The sequence below is a fragment of the Littorina saxatilis genome, linkage group LG7, assembly GCF_037325665.1.
Source record: "Littorina saxatilis isolate snail1 linkage group LG7, US_GU_Lsax_2.0, whole genome shotgun sequence".
Classification (NCBI taxonomy): domain Eukaryota; kingdom Metazoa; phylum Mollusca; class Gastropoda; order Littorinimorpha; family Littorinidae; genus Littorina; species Littorina saxatilis.
In genome coordinates, this window is record NC_090251.1 from 54,063,145 (window position 1) to 54,077,525 (window position 14,381).

Genomic DNA, 14,381 nt, shown 5'->3' on the forward strand with positions numbered 1-14,381 from the left:
CTCATCACTGTCTCATCACTGTCTCATCACTGTCTCATCACTGTCTCATCACTGTCTCATCACTGTCTCATCACTGTCTCATCACTGTCTCATCACTGTCTCATCACTGTCTCATCACTGTCTCATCACTGTCTCATCACTGTCTCATCACTGTCTCATCACTGTCTCATCACTGTCTCATCACTGTCTCATCACTGTCTCATCACTGTCTCATCACTGTCTCATCACTGTCTCATCACTGTCTCATCACTGTCTCATCACTGTCTCATCACTGTCTCATCTCTGTCTCATCACTGTCTCATCTCTGTCTCATCACTGTCTCATCTCTGTCTCATCTCTGTCTCATCTCTGTCTCATCTCTGTCTCATCACTGTCTCATCACTGTCTCATCACTGTCTCATCACTGTCTCATCACTGTCTCATCACTGTCTCATCACTGTCTCATCACTGTCTCATCACTGTCTCATCTCTGTCTCATCTCTGTCTCATCTCTGTCTCATCACTGTCTCATCACTGTCTCATCACTGTCTCATCACTGTCTCATCTCTGTCTCATCTCTGTCTCATCACTGTCTCATCTCTGTCTCATCTCTGTCTCATCACTGTCTCATCACTGTCTCATCTCTGTCTCATCACTGTCTCATCACTGTCTCATCACTGTCTCATCACTGTCTCATCACTGTCTCATCACTGTCTCATCACTGTCTCATCACTGTCTCATCACTGTCTCATCACTGTCTCATCACTGTCTCATCACTGTCTCATCACTGTCTCATCACTGTCTCATCACTGTCTCATCACTGTCTCATCACTGTCTCATCACTGTCTCATCACTGTCTCATCACTGTCTCATCACTGTCTCATCACTGTCTCATCACTGTCTCATCACTGTCTCATCACTGTCTCATCACTGTCTCATCACTGTCTCATCACTGTCTCATCACTGTCTCATCACTGTCTCATCACTGTCTCATCACTGTCTCATCACTGTCTCATCACTGTCTCATCACTGTCTCATCACTGTCTCATCACTGTCTCATCACTGTCTCATCACTGTCTCATCACTGTCTCATCACTGTCTCATCACTGTCTCATCACTGTCTCATCACTGTCTCATCACTGTCTCATCACTGTCTCATCACTGTCTCATCACTGTCTCATCACTGTCTCATCACTGTCTCATCACTGTCTCATCACTGTCTCATCACTGTCTCATTTCTGACGAATACTTGCCGTGAATAATCATAGGAATTGATTTATTACATCACAAACAATAACAATTGTTTGCTGATGAAAGAAAAGTCCAGCTACCATGCAGACTTTTCCATTAATTTAAAGCAAATGATTGATTCATTCCTTCTACATTTTCCATTTGACAATTAAAAAAAATTAAAACTTTAAACAAGGAGTAAAGAAATCAGAAATAGATTATTGGCAGTGACTTGAAACAATTTTGCCTAATGCAGAACTCGCACAATTCAAGACAATTGAAACACTATGTAAGCAAGTCAAAAAGATGAGTATTATCCAATTGCATGGCAACATATTAAACAGATGTGAAGAATTTTCCCAAAGCACATTGCAATTTTTAAGAAATGTATACAGAGTAGTGCACACAGACAAATTAGAACCTAGAAATGCACTTACAAAGAGTATAAGCTTGATCAATTTGCATCTTGAGACTGACCTGATTTAAATAATGCAAAAACACTCATGTAAACATGCAAGTTGATGACTAACATGATTGTCCTTCCTGCAAAAAAGAGTGGATTTCAAAAAGCACTACAAAGCTATGAGCTAGCTTGATGCTTATCGAAATAATAGTTTTTATGGTATGCAAGTGACGTGACCGATTTCAGCACCTTCGGTTGGCATTGGAAGCCAGCAAAAGAGCTGTTCTTTTCAATGCTCAAAATGTTCCCAACATCCCCGGCACATCTGCATGATATCTCGCTCAAGCCTGACAGAACTAAGACACAAGTACAGCTACAGCGTTGCACAAACCAACACATGATTCCGGACAAACTTTGCCAAATGGCAATAATGGAATATATGTCAATCACTGGGATTTAAAGCTTGATTGATGGATATAATTGCTCTCACGGTACGTCAATAAATGTGAAGCTTCCCTCTCATATCCTGGTTCTACTGCTCACTCAACCATGAAATATAAATAAATGAGACTGTGCCAAAAGGTCAGGTGTCATGTCCACTGTCCCGAATGACACACGATTGCTGACATTTCACCATTGCCAACAGAATAAACAAATAAGAAATAGGTAGAAAATGAATGTGAAAACTGACTTTAATTGTTGATCAGTATTTTCTATACCACTAACAAATAATCTACTTGCACATAGCTGTTTGGCAAATGTATGTTGCATGGGACACACTGACATGAAAGTGGAAGATGTTTTTCCCTCTAGAGAAACTACATATCAAGTTACACTTTTTGTGCTCTTCCATTCCAGTTGGCAATCAATTGTTAACGCATGTTATTAGAAAAAATAGAACGAAAACAGATTAGATAGAATGAAAAATGTACTGGTGATGTCATTTGGGACATACTGACATGAAAACGTCACCTTTTGGCACAGTCTCAAATATGAAAACCACACACACTCATGATGATGACTTGCTTATCATCCTGTTGACACACGATAATGACAGCAACAATAAGTCGACGTACACAGTCAACAGACGCTGACCAACGAAAGAGAAGGCAAGAACTTAGGTTTGATTGCAGACTGTTGCACAGGCTGGTAAAAAAAATTGCAGAAATGTTAGCGTTTAACTTGCACAGAAGTCCAGTCAACGTTTCTCAACAGCACACATACCAGTGTAACTGTAATGAACAAGCGTGATTGCCCATGATTTTGTGAAATTTTGCCTTGATCTTCTCAGGGCCTTACAATTGTCTTTGTTCGTGTATACCCAACTGGGTTTTGTGGTGTGCCGTGGCGTTAGCATTAAATTGCACTCAAGACACTTTTACTTGAGTGGTACTGGTAAAAAAAACTCCAATGGAAGAAGTGTCATGTACTCAGTCTGCCCTTCATTTCACAGGATCAAGAGTTATGTCACATGTGGTACACACCTCATCCTTATATTTCAGGCCACAGAGAGAGCACAGAGCCCAACTTTTTAACCAGAGACAATTTTGTCATGACCTCTTGACCACTTAATTATTCTGTTGTCGGCTGGTATCAGTCATTCATCCAGGGCAATGACGTAGGCCTTACACAAAACATACGCATTTTCGGGTTCAGTTCCTAAGCCATCAACACTGTTTCCACACGAAAACAACACTTGTCTTTCCTGTGTAAAGTTTGTAATATCACAAATCATCCTCTCCCGGTGCCTGCGAGACCAGCTATGGGCACATCCATCAACAGGACTACAGTATGATTAAACAGCCATTTTGTGCCATCTCTTGAAATGGTGCGAAAAAAAACTTGTTACAGAAAGGATTTTTCAACTCTGAGTCCCACATGGCAAGACAACCATGCAGCAGCTCTGCACTGAAGATGTTTTCTTGTCGCGTGGTCTGTGCATACAAACTACAGAAGCCTCAACAAGCATGCACACTTTCAGACTTGCACAATCTGGGAGCAAGAAACTGAAGAAAAGCCACAGCAAGGGTGGAGAATTTCAGACTTGCACAACCTGAACACGACAAAGTTTGGATCAGTCATCCGTAGCTCTGCTGGCAAGACTAGGTTGGTACTTGTCACAGGGTCCAAGTTTCCATTGCACAGACTTATGAAAGACACGCAAATCACTGCATAAACTAGCTGACAGCTCTTCCCAGTTGCAGTCAAAGATTTCATCACACAAACTTCCTTTCTGGGCTGGTTTAGCCACAACTCTTTCCATCTGCTGACAAAGATCTCACGGATGAAGACATGCCCAAGAGGTGTATATTTAAGTCACTGCATCCTTTGACAGCTCTTTCTGTTTGAGGTCAAAAATGTAATCATGCCTCTTTCCATCTGCAGTCAAAGTTTTCTCTGCAGAGACATGCTGAAGAGGTGTGAAAGTCACTGCATAAATTCGCAGCCTTTGCATGATCTGCAGTCCACTCCACGGAGAAGATAATGAAAACACTGTGGCCGAGGTGTCTGAAGTTGCATTGCACAAGCCTGTACTGATGAGGCGTGTAAGGTACTGCATGTATCCACAGCCTGAACCAGTCCCTGCCTCTGTAGCCCGTTCCACAGAATCCCCCTGGCAACACAGTAGTATCGCAGGTCACAAAACTCAGACCAGCGCCACAGGCATATTACAGCTGTGCATGGTGATCTGTGCATGTTGCGGATGGCACCCGTTGGAAGCAGTGAACTGTTGATTTCGTCGGAATGTTGACGTTTGCTGTGTGGTTCATGTCTTGATGTTCATGCCCTGGAAGCCGTGCGCTCCCAGCTGGGCCTGCTCCAGTGCTGTCCTCCCGTCCTCTCCTGCACAACACAGGTAATGTCACATTTTAGAGAGAGAAAGACCCTAAAGAGTCTACAGTGGAACCCCCCTTGTAAGACACCCAAAACTAGCAAAATGGGGCTTCTTCTTCTTCTTCTGCGTTCGTGGGCTGAAACTCCCACGTACACTCGTGTTTTTTGCACGAGTGGAATTTTACGTGTATGACCGTTTTTTACCCCGCCATTTAGGCAGCCATACGCCGTTTTCGGAGGAAGCATGCTGGGTATTTTCGTGTTTCTATAACCCACTGAACTCTGACATGGATTACAGGATCTTTTTCGTGCGCACTTGGTCTTGTGCTTGCGTGTACACACGGGGGTGTTCGGACACCGAGGAGAGTCTGCACACAAAGTTGACTCTGAGAAATAAATCTCTCGCCGAACGTGGGGACGAACTCACGCTGACAGCGGCCAGCTGGATACAAATCCAGCGCGCTACCGACTGAGCTACATCCCCGCCCAAATGGGGCCTCAAAAAGGAGGGAGTCTTAAAATAGGGGTCATGCATTTACAAAGGTTATGAACAAACAATCTGAGAAAACAAGGTCTTAAAATGGGGGGGGGGGGGGGGTCGGGGTCTTTACAGGGGGGTTCCACTGTATCACAGGCTACCAGATTCACAGCAGCGACGAACACATTCGATGACACACACGCACACAAAGCATTGAAATTACAACAGTCATGCATACAGACTCATTCATTTACACAGCAGTATGTTACATGCACACACAAACATACTCACAGACACACATACAAAGCGTCAAAATTACAAGTCGATCGTACACACACACTTTCAGTGTTCCTGCAATCATAACAGCCAAACACACAAGAGTATCAAATCACAACTATCACACACACTCACAAACACACAAGAGTATCAAATCACAACTATCAAATCACAACTATCACACACACTCACAAACACACGCAGCATATACACCACAACAATCACACCCATGAACGCACACCTTTCTTCCCGCCGAAAATGTGAATACAGTGCAATAAAGTGGGTCACTTACCCATAGAGAAGAGAGCTTCCTTTGCCTTGCGTCGCACGGTGGACGACGAGTCGGAATGAGCCACGTACACCAGCTGGTCAATGCTCTCCACCGCCTGAAACAAACACCACTGGTTACTCCCCGTACACTGGCACATCTCTAGCAATTTTCTTTAAGAACTCCATTTTCAGCTACCTTCAGAGCTGTGAAACAAGGGTTTTACAGGAAAAACACCCCAAATAGGAAAGAGCAGCCATTTAAATTTACATATCAGCTGACTTTAACCCCTCCCCCCCCCCCCCCCCCCCCTCAACTTGGAGGACTGAGGACCCAAAGTAAGATTAACAGTTGACAGTGTTACCCTGAAAAAAACACAGAATAAATCAAACAGCGACTTCTTTCAATCTAACTTCTCCCCAATATTCACAAAAACATGACAGAGAATGTAAAAACTATAAATCACTTCATTTTTAATACTTTATAGTCCCATCACTGGGAAATTCAAGTCGCTTCATCCCAGTGGAAAGCTAGCAGCTACAGAGTGGTGCCACCCAGGTGTGTGCGCGTTTAGGTGTAATCTGAGCCACCTACACTTACCTCTAACGCAGCGAGAGCGACACAGGCACCTGATCTGACGTCAGGTAAGTTGTCCTCCAGTCCCTCCACAAACACCACCATGGCCTGAAGGAGACAGATTGGGGTTGATTAGTGCATGTTATTTAAGGCAAAACAAAAATATATGTTGGTTTAGGGTAACGTGACCAAAAGAGATAGGGTTGGTACGCCAGCTTTAAAAAAAAAAAGAGTTTGTAATGTAGTCAATTTTAAAGGAGGTTCCTTCCCTTAGTCTCGGTATGGTTTGCAAAATGTGCCAAAAGGTTTTTTGTTTTTTTGAGAAATGAAAATCAAGTTTTAGGGTCGGCGGGAAAAAATAGGGTTGGTCGGGTTACCCTAAACCAACAAATATTTTTGTTTGGCCTAACCCCTTTCACTGCCTGAAGGACAGCTGACGTCCTCGCTAACTTGCCTTAACGGTCAACAAACCGTTCGATCAACAGCAACAAAAGAAGAAGAAAGAAAAACCACACAAAAACTGTGTGTGTGTGTGGTGTATTCATTGATACATCTAGGGTACGCTGTAAGTTGTTAATTCAGGTAAAAACTGTGTGTGTGTGGTGTATTCATTGATACATCTAGGGTACGCTGTAAGTTGTTAATTCAGGTCAACACAGGCAACGCTTTGTATACAAATATTTTCTGGCAGCCAACAGGTTAACAATACATCAGCACTGCCTGGCAGATAAAAACATACCTATAATCAGTGCATATTAGCACAAAGCAGAATGCATTGCCATTGTCTTCGGGGGGAAAGAATCACTGATGACCCATACATCTCATATCACATGGAAGAAACGAAAGGATTTTTTGTTTGTTTGTTTGTTTGCTACGCCCAGCCGACCACGAAGGGCCATATCAGGGCGGTGCTGCTTTGACATATAACGTGCGCCACACACAAGACAGAAGTCGCAGCACAGGCTTCATGTCTCACCCAGTCACATTATTCTGACACCGGACCAACCAGTCTTGTTTTCTAAACATCCAGGAAAGACTCACAATTTCAAAATAATAACTAACTCAAATCATCCAAATTCCGACTTAAGACTGATTTTGTGATGGACTGTCACATATAGCCACACTCACAGGCACATACACACAAACAAACAAACTTGTTTACCTTATCCCTGGTTTGCTTGTTACGACTGATCACCTTCAGGTATGCATCTGAAACAGGAAAAGAAATTCTGTGATACAGTGGTTGAAACCCATATCACATCAATTGATAGAAAATTAACTTTAAAACGAGAAAAATAACACCCAGTGATGGCGTTAGACTTGTCAAGGTCTTTAAGACACCTTCAAAAATAAGTCGTGTTGTTTTTGACTCACATGCGAAGCAAAAGTGAGTCTATGTACTCACCCGAGTCGGACGTCCGGAAAACTTTAACGTTGGATATTTCTTGGACACTATTCAGTCTATCAGTACCAAATTTGGCAAGATGGTGTATGATGACAAGGCCCCAAAAAACATACATAGCATCTTGACCTTGCTTCAAGGTCAAGGTCGCAGGGGCCATAAATGTTGTCTAAAAAACAGCTATTTTTCCCATTTTCTCTGAAGTTTTTGAGATTCAATACCTCACCTATATATGATATATAGGGCAAAGTAAGCCCCATCTTTTGATACCAGTTTGGTTTACCTTGCTTCAAGGTCAAGGTCACAGGAGCTCTTCAAAGTTGGATTGTATACATATTTTGAAGTGACCTTGACCCTGAACTATGGAAGATAACTGTTTCAAACTTAAAAATTATGTGGGGCACATGTTATGCTTTCATCATGAGACACATTTGGTCACATATGATCAAGGTCAAGGTCACTTTGACCCTTATGAAATGTGACCAAAATAAGGTAGTGAACCACTAAAAGTGACCATATCTCATGGTAGAAAGAGCCAATAAGCACCATTGTACTTCCTATGTCTTGAATTACCAGCTTTGTGTTGCATGACCTTGGATCACCTTGACCTTGGGTCAAGGTCACATGTATTTTGGTAGGGAAAATGTGCAAAGCATGTGAGTCGTATGGGCTTTGCCCTTCTTGTTTATAATGTAGCAGCAAAATAGTTTTTTCCAAATCATTACTGGAAATTACAATAACATGGTTGAAAACAAAGAAAAAACAAACAAAAAAACAAAGAACATACAGCAGTCCCTCTCATGAACGGACACCCTTGGGCCATAGCAAACCTGTCCGTACATTGCAGGTGTCCGGTCAGGGGAGGGGTGACCACACCACCCCCTCCCCCATACACTCACACAGAGACACACACACAACATGTTTGAGTCTATGCTAACCACTTCTTGTGGCTACTAAACGATAACATCCAACTCCTAATATTTTGTTAAACGTTCTGCAAACAATGATTTGTATGAATGGTGTTGAAAAGAAGAGATAAAATAAATCCTCAAGGCAGTGAACGCACTCACCATACACTGACATCATACAAAAGCAGCCACACAAACACAGCACAGAGGCAGGTGTGCAGATGCTTTGTGAGAATAAGCGTTGAAAACCAGTTTGAATAAAAACCAGCAGATAGAGCCGCATGTCATAATCATTCTTCTTGTCTGGCTTTATTGACTGCATGCCGATCTTGTGGCAGGGACTTTTCACTCTTCAGTCGGAAATACACTGTACACAACACCGCTCTCACTCTCCCTCACTGACTAGCCTAAGCCCTGACCCTTGGAAATTGTTTGGAAGAGTACACCTCTCTATTTCTCTCCAATGCTCTTCCTGCTGACATGCAGTGACACCGGACACCCCACTGAGTTTAGCCAGCTACCCCCCCCCCCCCCCCCCGCCCTCTCTCTCCCCCTCCCCCCAGCCATGTACTGTTTGGTGCTGTGGCCAGAGAGGTGTCACCGGCTAATTGAGGCCAGCTGCACTGTTCACTCAGAGCAAAACCAGTTGACTGGTCTAACTTTTGACAAAGCAACACAACTGAAGGGTTCACAGATTAGGTAACCGACTCACTGGTCAAGGCTGCAGGGAAACAAGAGTATCTTGTCAATGAAAGAGGTTACACACAGACACGCGATGCTGAGAACGGTGGCCAATTTTTCACTCTCTTTTTCGGAGGGCCTTCATCGACTGTGGCTTCTGTTGCTTACGTCCAACTGACAAGAATAAAGAGCATAGTGCAGTTTCATGTTGGCATCTTCGCATTTGAAAGCAAGAAAGTGCATGTACTCCACTCCTGACCCAAACTAACCCCCTCCTGATGGGTACACGTGCACCCAAGTTAACAGTGACTGTCATCACGCCTTTGCGGCTGTGACCTTTGTACCAAGAGCTGGACTGCTCTGTTATCGATTTTGGTGTGGTGAAAATTTGACGATGGTCTGTCCATACTTTGCAGGTATGACCTGCTGTTGGGACCGAAAATTAGTGTCTGTGTCCACGTTTTGCAGGTGTCCGTTTAAGGGGGGGCAAATATAGAAGGAAAACACTCCGTGCCGAGCAAATGTGTCCGTACATGTCAGGTGGCCGCTCATGCCGGGGGCCGTACATTGCAGGGACTGCTGTACTACAGAAGGAACACTCACTGGAAGATTGTTGAATTTCACGCCCCGATGCGTTGAGCAAGGTGCCGATGACCTTGAGTGGTGTGGGGTCAGGCAGGTCATCCCTCAAGGTCAAGATGGCCTTGATGGTGCGGTCGGTGCTGCCAGACATCAGCTGGTCACACAATTGCACTGCAAAAAAAAAATTGTCTGTTACCAATCTGGAAAATGTTTGCTTCCATACAAGTGCTGAACCATGAAATACACTACACAACCAAGGATCATCAACTGAAACAGATAATTCTGGCAGCTGTGTGTACTGATAGCACATATTAAGCATTGTTTAACAAGTGATTCAAATAGGGGGTTAATTACTACTGGTGGTTATACGCTCCCTGTGCTCAGATATAGTGATCAGAAGTTTTCACGCCTGTTTAATTAAACTGAATTTTCAACAGCGGTAAAAGCCCAGCACAGACTCAGTTCATACAATAAGGCCAGCTAGTTCAGTATTACACTATCAAGAAAAGAGATCACAAAGGGATACCTGCAGTGCTGCAATCTATGCATTTTTTTGTTACAGTCATAAATTTCTTCCCCATTAGCAGGATGTCAAAACTGTTCAAGCGTTAAGGCCGTCCTTAGTTTGGCCCAAAGTTGACTTTGCGATGACTGCGTGAAGATTTTTTACTGAAAACTCAGTGCCAAAGCTGGACTGGGTGGCCGAGTGGTAACGCACTTGCGCTCGGAAGCGAGAGGTTGCGAGTTCGACCCTGGGTCAGGGCGTTAGCAATTTTCTCCCCCCTTTCCTAACCTAGGTGGTGGGTTCAAGTGCTAGTCTTTCGGATAAGACGAAAAACCGAGGTCCCTTCGTGTACACTACATTGGGGTGTGCACGTTAAAGATCCCACGATTGACAAAAGGGTCTTTCCTGGCAAAATTGTATAGGCTTAGATAAAAATGTCCACCTAAATACGCGTGTGACTTAGAATAATAGGCCGTGAAAAGTAGGATATGCGCCAAAATGGCTGCGATCTGCTGGCCAATGTGAATGCGTGATGTATTGTGTTAAAAAATTCCATCTCACACGGCATAAATAAATCCCTGCGCCTTGAATATGTGCGCAATATAAATTGCATAAAAAAAAAAATTAAAAAAAATAAAAAAAATTCCTGCGCTTAGAACTGTACCCACGGAATACGCGCGATATAAGCCTCATATTGATTGATTGAAAGCTGAGTGCAGCCAGCTTCGTAACGTATACACAATTAATTTGAGGCTTTAACTAAGAATCTTTGAGCGCACAATGTATCCCTTCAAGACTTACACTCCTCTGCCACCTTCTCCACCTTGTGTAGCCCCCCCTCAGCCTTGAAGTAGGAGACAAACTGGTGCAGCGTGATGCCTGACGACGACTTCACCTTCTCCGGCACGTACTCAGATATGTCCAGGATCTTGGCAATCATGAAGCGGAACACTGAAGAAGAAAAAAGATTATGAATTGTGAGGCAGGAGAAATTAAGAACATATTTTTTTATATATATTTTTTTTAATAGAGCAAATAACTGTTGAGCAGAGAGAAAACAAGTCGCGTAAGGCGAAAATACAATATTTAGTCAAGTAGCTGTCGAACTCACAGAATTAAACTGAACGCAATGCAACGCAGCAAGACCATATACTCGTGGTCCACCGCTCACGGCATAGGCGGTGAAATTGACAAGAAGAGCGCGCGAGCGGGGTAGTGGTTACGCTATGCTGCATAGCACGCTTTTCTGTACCTCTCTTCGTTTTAACTTTCTGAGCGTGTTTTTAATCCAAACATATCATATCTATATATTTTTGGAATCAGGAACCGACAAGGAATAAGATGAAAGTGTTTTTAAATTGATTTCGAAAAAAAGATTTTGATAATAATTTTTATATATTTAATTTTCAGAGCTTGTTTTTAATCCGAATATAACATATTTATATGTTTTTGGAATCAGCAAATGATGGAGAATAAGATGAACGTAAATTTGGATCGTTTTATAAATTTTTTTTTTTTTTTACAATTTTCAGATTTTTAATGACCAAAGTCATTAATTAATTTTTAAGCCACCAAGCTGAAATGCAATACCGAATCCCGGGCTTCGTCGAAGATTACTTGACCAAAATTTCAACCAATTTGGTTAAAAAATGAGGGCGTGACAGTGCCGCCTCAACTTTCACGAAAAGCCGGATATGACGTCATCAAAGACATTTATCAAAAAAATGAAAAAAACGTTCGGGGATTTCATACCCAGGAACTCTCATGTCAAATTTCATAAAGATCGGTCCAGTAGTTTAGTCTGAATCGCTCTACACACACACACACACACACACACAGACACACACACACACACACACACACACACACACACACGCACATACACCACGACCCTCGTTTCGATTCCCCCTCGATGTTAAAATATTTAGTCAAAACTTGACTAAATATAAAAAGGAATCTGACTTTTTTGCTTAATTCACATTTCGTACAAGAGTGACATTAAATTGCAGTTCATAGGTGGTACTGGTAGAATTTGACACAAAAATCACTCATGAGATTGGGTCTCTCTCTCTCTCTCCAACACACATTTCATTTTCATTTTCATTACTTTACTGTCCCATCGCTGGGAAATTCGGGTCGCTTCCTCCCAGTGGAAAGCTAGCAGCAACAGAGTCGCGCTACCCAGGTGTCTGCGTGTTTAGGTGTAATCAGCCACCTGCACTTACGGCAGAATGACCGAGGTCTTTTACGTGCCATTGTTATGACACGGGGGTGGGACATGGCTTCCGTCTCTGGGTCTGCACATAAAGTTGACCCGTGTCCGTCTCGACACATGCACATACCTTCATAAGTAGTCAGAGTGTTACTTTCTTTTGAGTTTTTACGCAAATCCATGTTGTTTGCAAACAAACACACAAATCTTGTCAGTCTTTTTCTGTCTATGATCTCTGTCTGTCTATGATCTCTGTCTGTCTATGATCTCTGTCTGTCTGTGTCTCTCCCTCCTTTTATGACCCCTCATCCCAACAACACCGAGTCGCAACTCGATCCTTACCTCTGGATGGAGAGACCTGGAAGCGATCACTGATGCGTAGCGAAAACTTCTGCTCCAGGGTGGTGAGAAGGCGTTCCGGATGAACGCACAGCAGGTTGTGGTCCACTGTCGTCACCCAGAATTCCCTCACGGCCTTGTCTTCAGTCAGTTCGCTCAGCACTGTTTGGCAGCAAAAAAATAGTCATTTAGTGGGAAAAACAAACATACCTTTCGTCAGGAAAGTGGGTATAGAAGAGTGAACAATTTTCAAGTACATATGTGACCCTCCACGACGGTATGAGTCGCATGTCACCTTTGCATGATTTTCATATTTTTACATTTTCATAAAGAGTTTTTTATGCTCTATCCAGTGGTGAAAACCGTTTTAGAATAGAGCGAAAACTGTTTGAGTTATAAGCCTGTGACTAAGGTGACCCTCACACTGTTACCAGACACTCCCCGGGGTTATATTAAGCCCAGCGCAGAACAGCGCGAGGTGACATGCGACTCATTTCATGGTGGAGGGTCACATATTATCAATGTTGGTTGCAGTGTGTGAATTCTTCTGCTATTTTTAATTTTTAGGAAGTGTAATCATTTTTTTCCAGCTAGTTAATTAAGAATTAGGCACACCAAAAATACACCATAAAACCACCCCGCTGGATAGCAATATTACACACCATCTCCACATGTCACACAGCACGGAACGTATCTAATCATAAACAACAAGAAATTCCTCCGAGGTAGGAAAAACACCCCCGTCCTTACCATTCTCACTGCCACCAACTGAGAAGGTTAATTCCCTTTGACCATTAATACGTCCTTCTATAAGTCCTTGTAGAATCTTAATCCACCAATAACTCCCTAACCGTGTGTTTGACTGGTCCCAATTTTTGTAAGGACCGTCTCAGGAATGTATAGAGTAAGTGCGCCGGTGTCCGTACCCCTTCCTCGGACCGTACCCCTTCGGTTTTTGTTGTTTTTACTCGTCTGCAGACCTCCAGTCGGTTCGTGAAGCGTCTAATTTTAAACTAGAACTATCCGGCAGTGAATATTTGTAGCCAATGACGTGTTCGCGCTCACTTTACCGCCTTACCAGCCTACACGGCAAACCCACTTCTACTTTTGCTTTCTGCTTGTTGAAACTTTTAAGTTTTCCACTCGATCAAATTCAGTTGATATGGTTGTTTGAAATGGTCGTACAGCTCAGTTTGGGTCTTTCTAGATGTATTTTTCACGCTTAACACGATTATGGGGGTTAAAAGTATGCTTTGAGTCAAGTTTCATGGGTATTTGTCAAAACATAACGTAGCGTTCAGTAGAGTTGAAAGGGGTACGGTGTGACTTGTACTTGTACAAGTCGTGACGTTTTCATCTTTCGCCGTGTTGATATTTCGCTTCTCGGCCTCGTTGATCTAGTATAAACTCTACACTGAACAAAAAAACACCCTTCGATAGTACTGATGAGCGACCTTGTGTACCTTACATTCATGGGGCCAAATTTGTCCAACCAATTTGTTTTATTTAACTTAGAAATTTGATTCATCCTAAAATGTTTCCTTCTTACTCAAGGGACGTAACCACTCAGTACACGTTTTCGAAGAATTCGATTTTGGGGTTGAAATCTATAAAATTTTACCACCAATTTTCTTCACATGCAAGAAACTGACATGCTTTTCGTCCTTAAATAATTTCACTTCTTAATTTTACCAGGAAACAACATTT

General features: G+C 42.8%; 1 protein-coding gene across 3 annotated transcripts in view; it reads right to left on the reverse strand.

Annotated features, from left to right (window-relative positions):
- Positions 1-1,084: 1,084 nt before the first annotated feature.
- The window catches only part of LOC138971818 (rho family-interacting cell polarization regulator 2-like), an 87,432-nt gene continuing 74,135 nt past the window's right edge, over positions 1,085-14,381 (reverse strand). For all 3 annotated transcript variants that reach the window (XM_070344642.1, XM_070344643.1, XM_070344641.1), the window contains 7 exons: positions 12,678-12,836; positions 10,925-11,074; positions 9,640-9,789; positions 7,208-7,254; positions 6,070-6,153; positions 5,494-5,587; positions 1,085-4,456 (listed from right to left, as the gene is read on the reverse strand). In XM_070344642.1, coding sequence (XP_070200743.1) covers positions 4,380-4,456; positions 5,494-5,587; positions 6,070-6,153; positions 7,208-7,254; positions 9,640-9,789; positions 10,925-11,074; positions 12,678-12,836 — 761 coding nt within the window. In that variant the 3' untranslated portion in view covers positions 1,085-4,379. The remainder of the gene's footprint in view (positions 4,457-5,493; positions 5,588-6,069; positions 6,154-7,207; positions 7,255-9,639; positions 9,790-10,924; positions 11,075-12,677; positions 12,837-14,381) is intronic.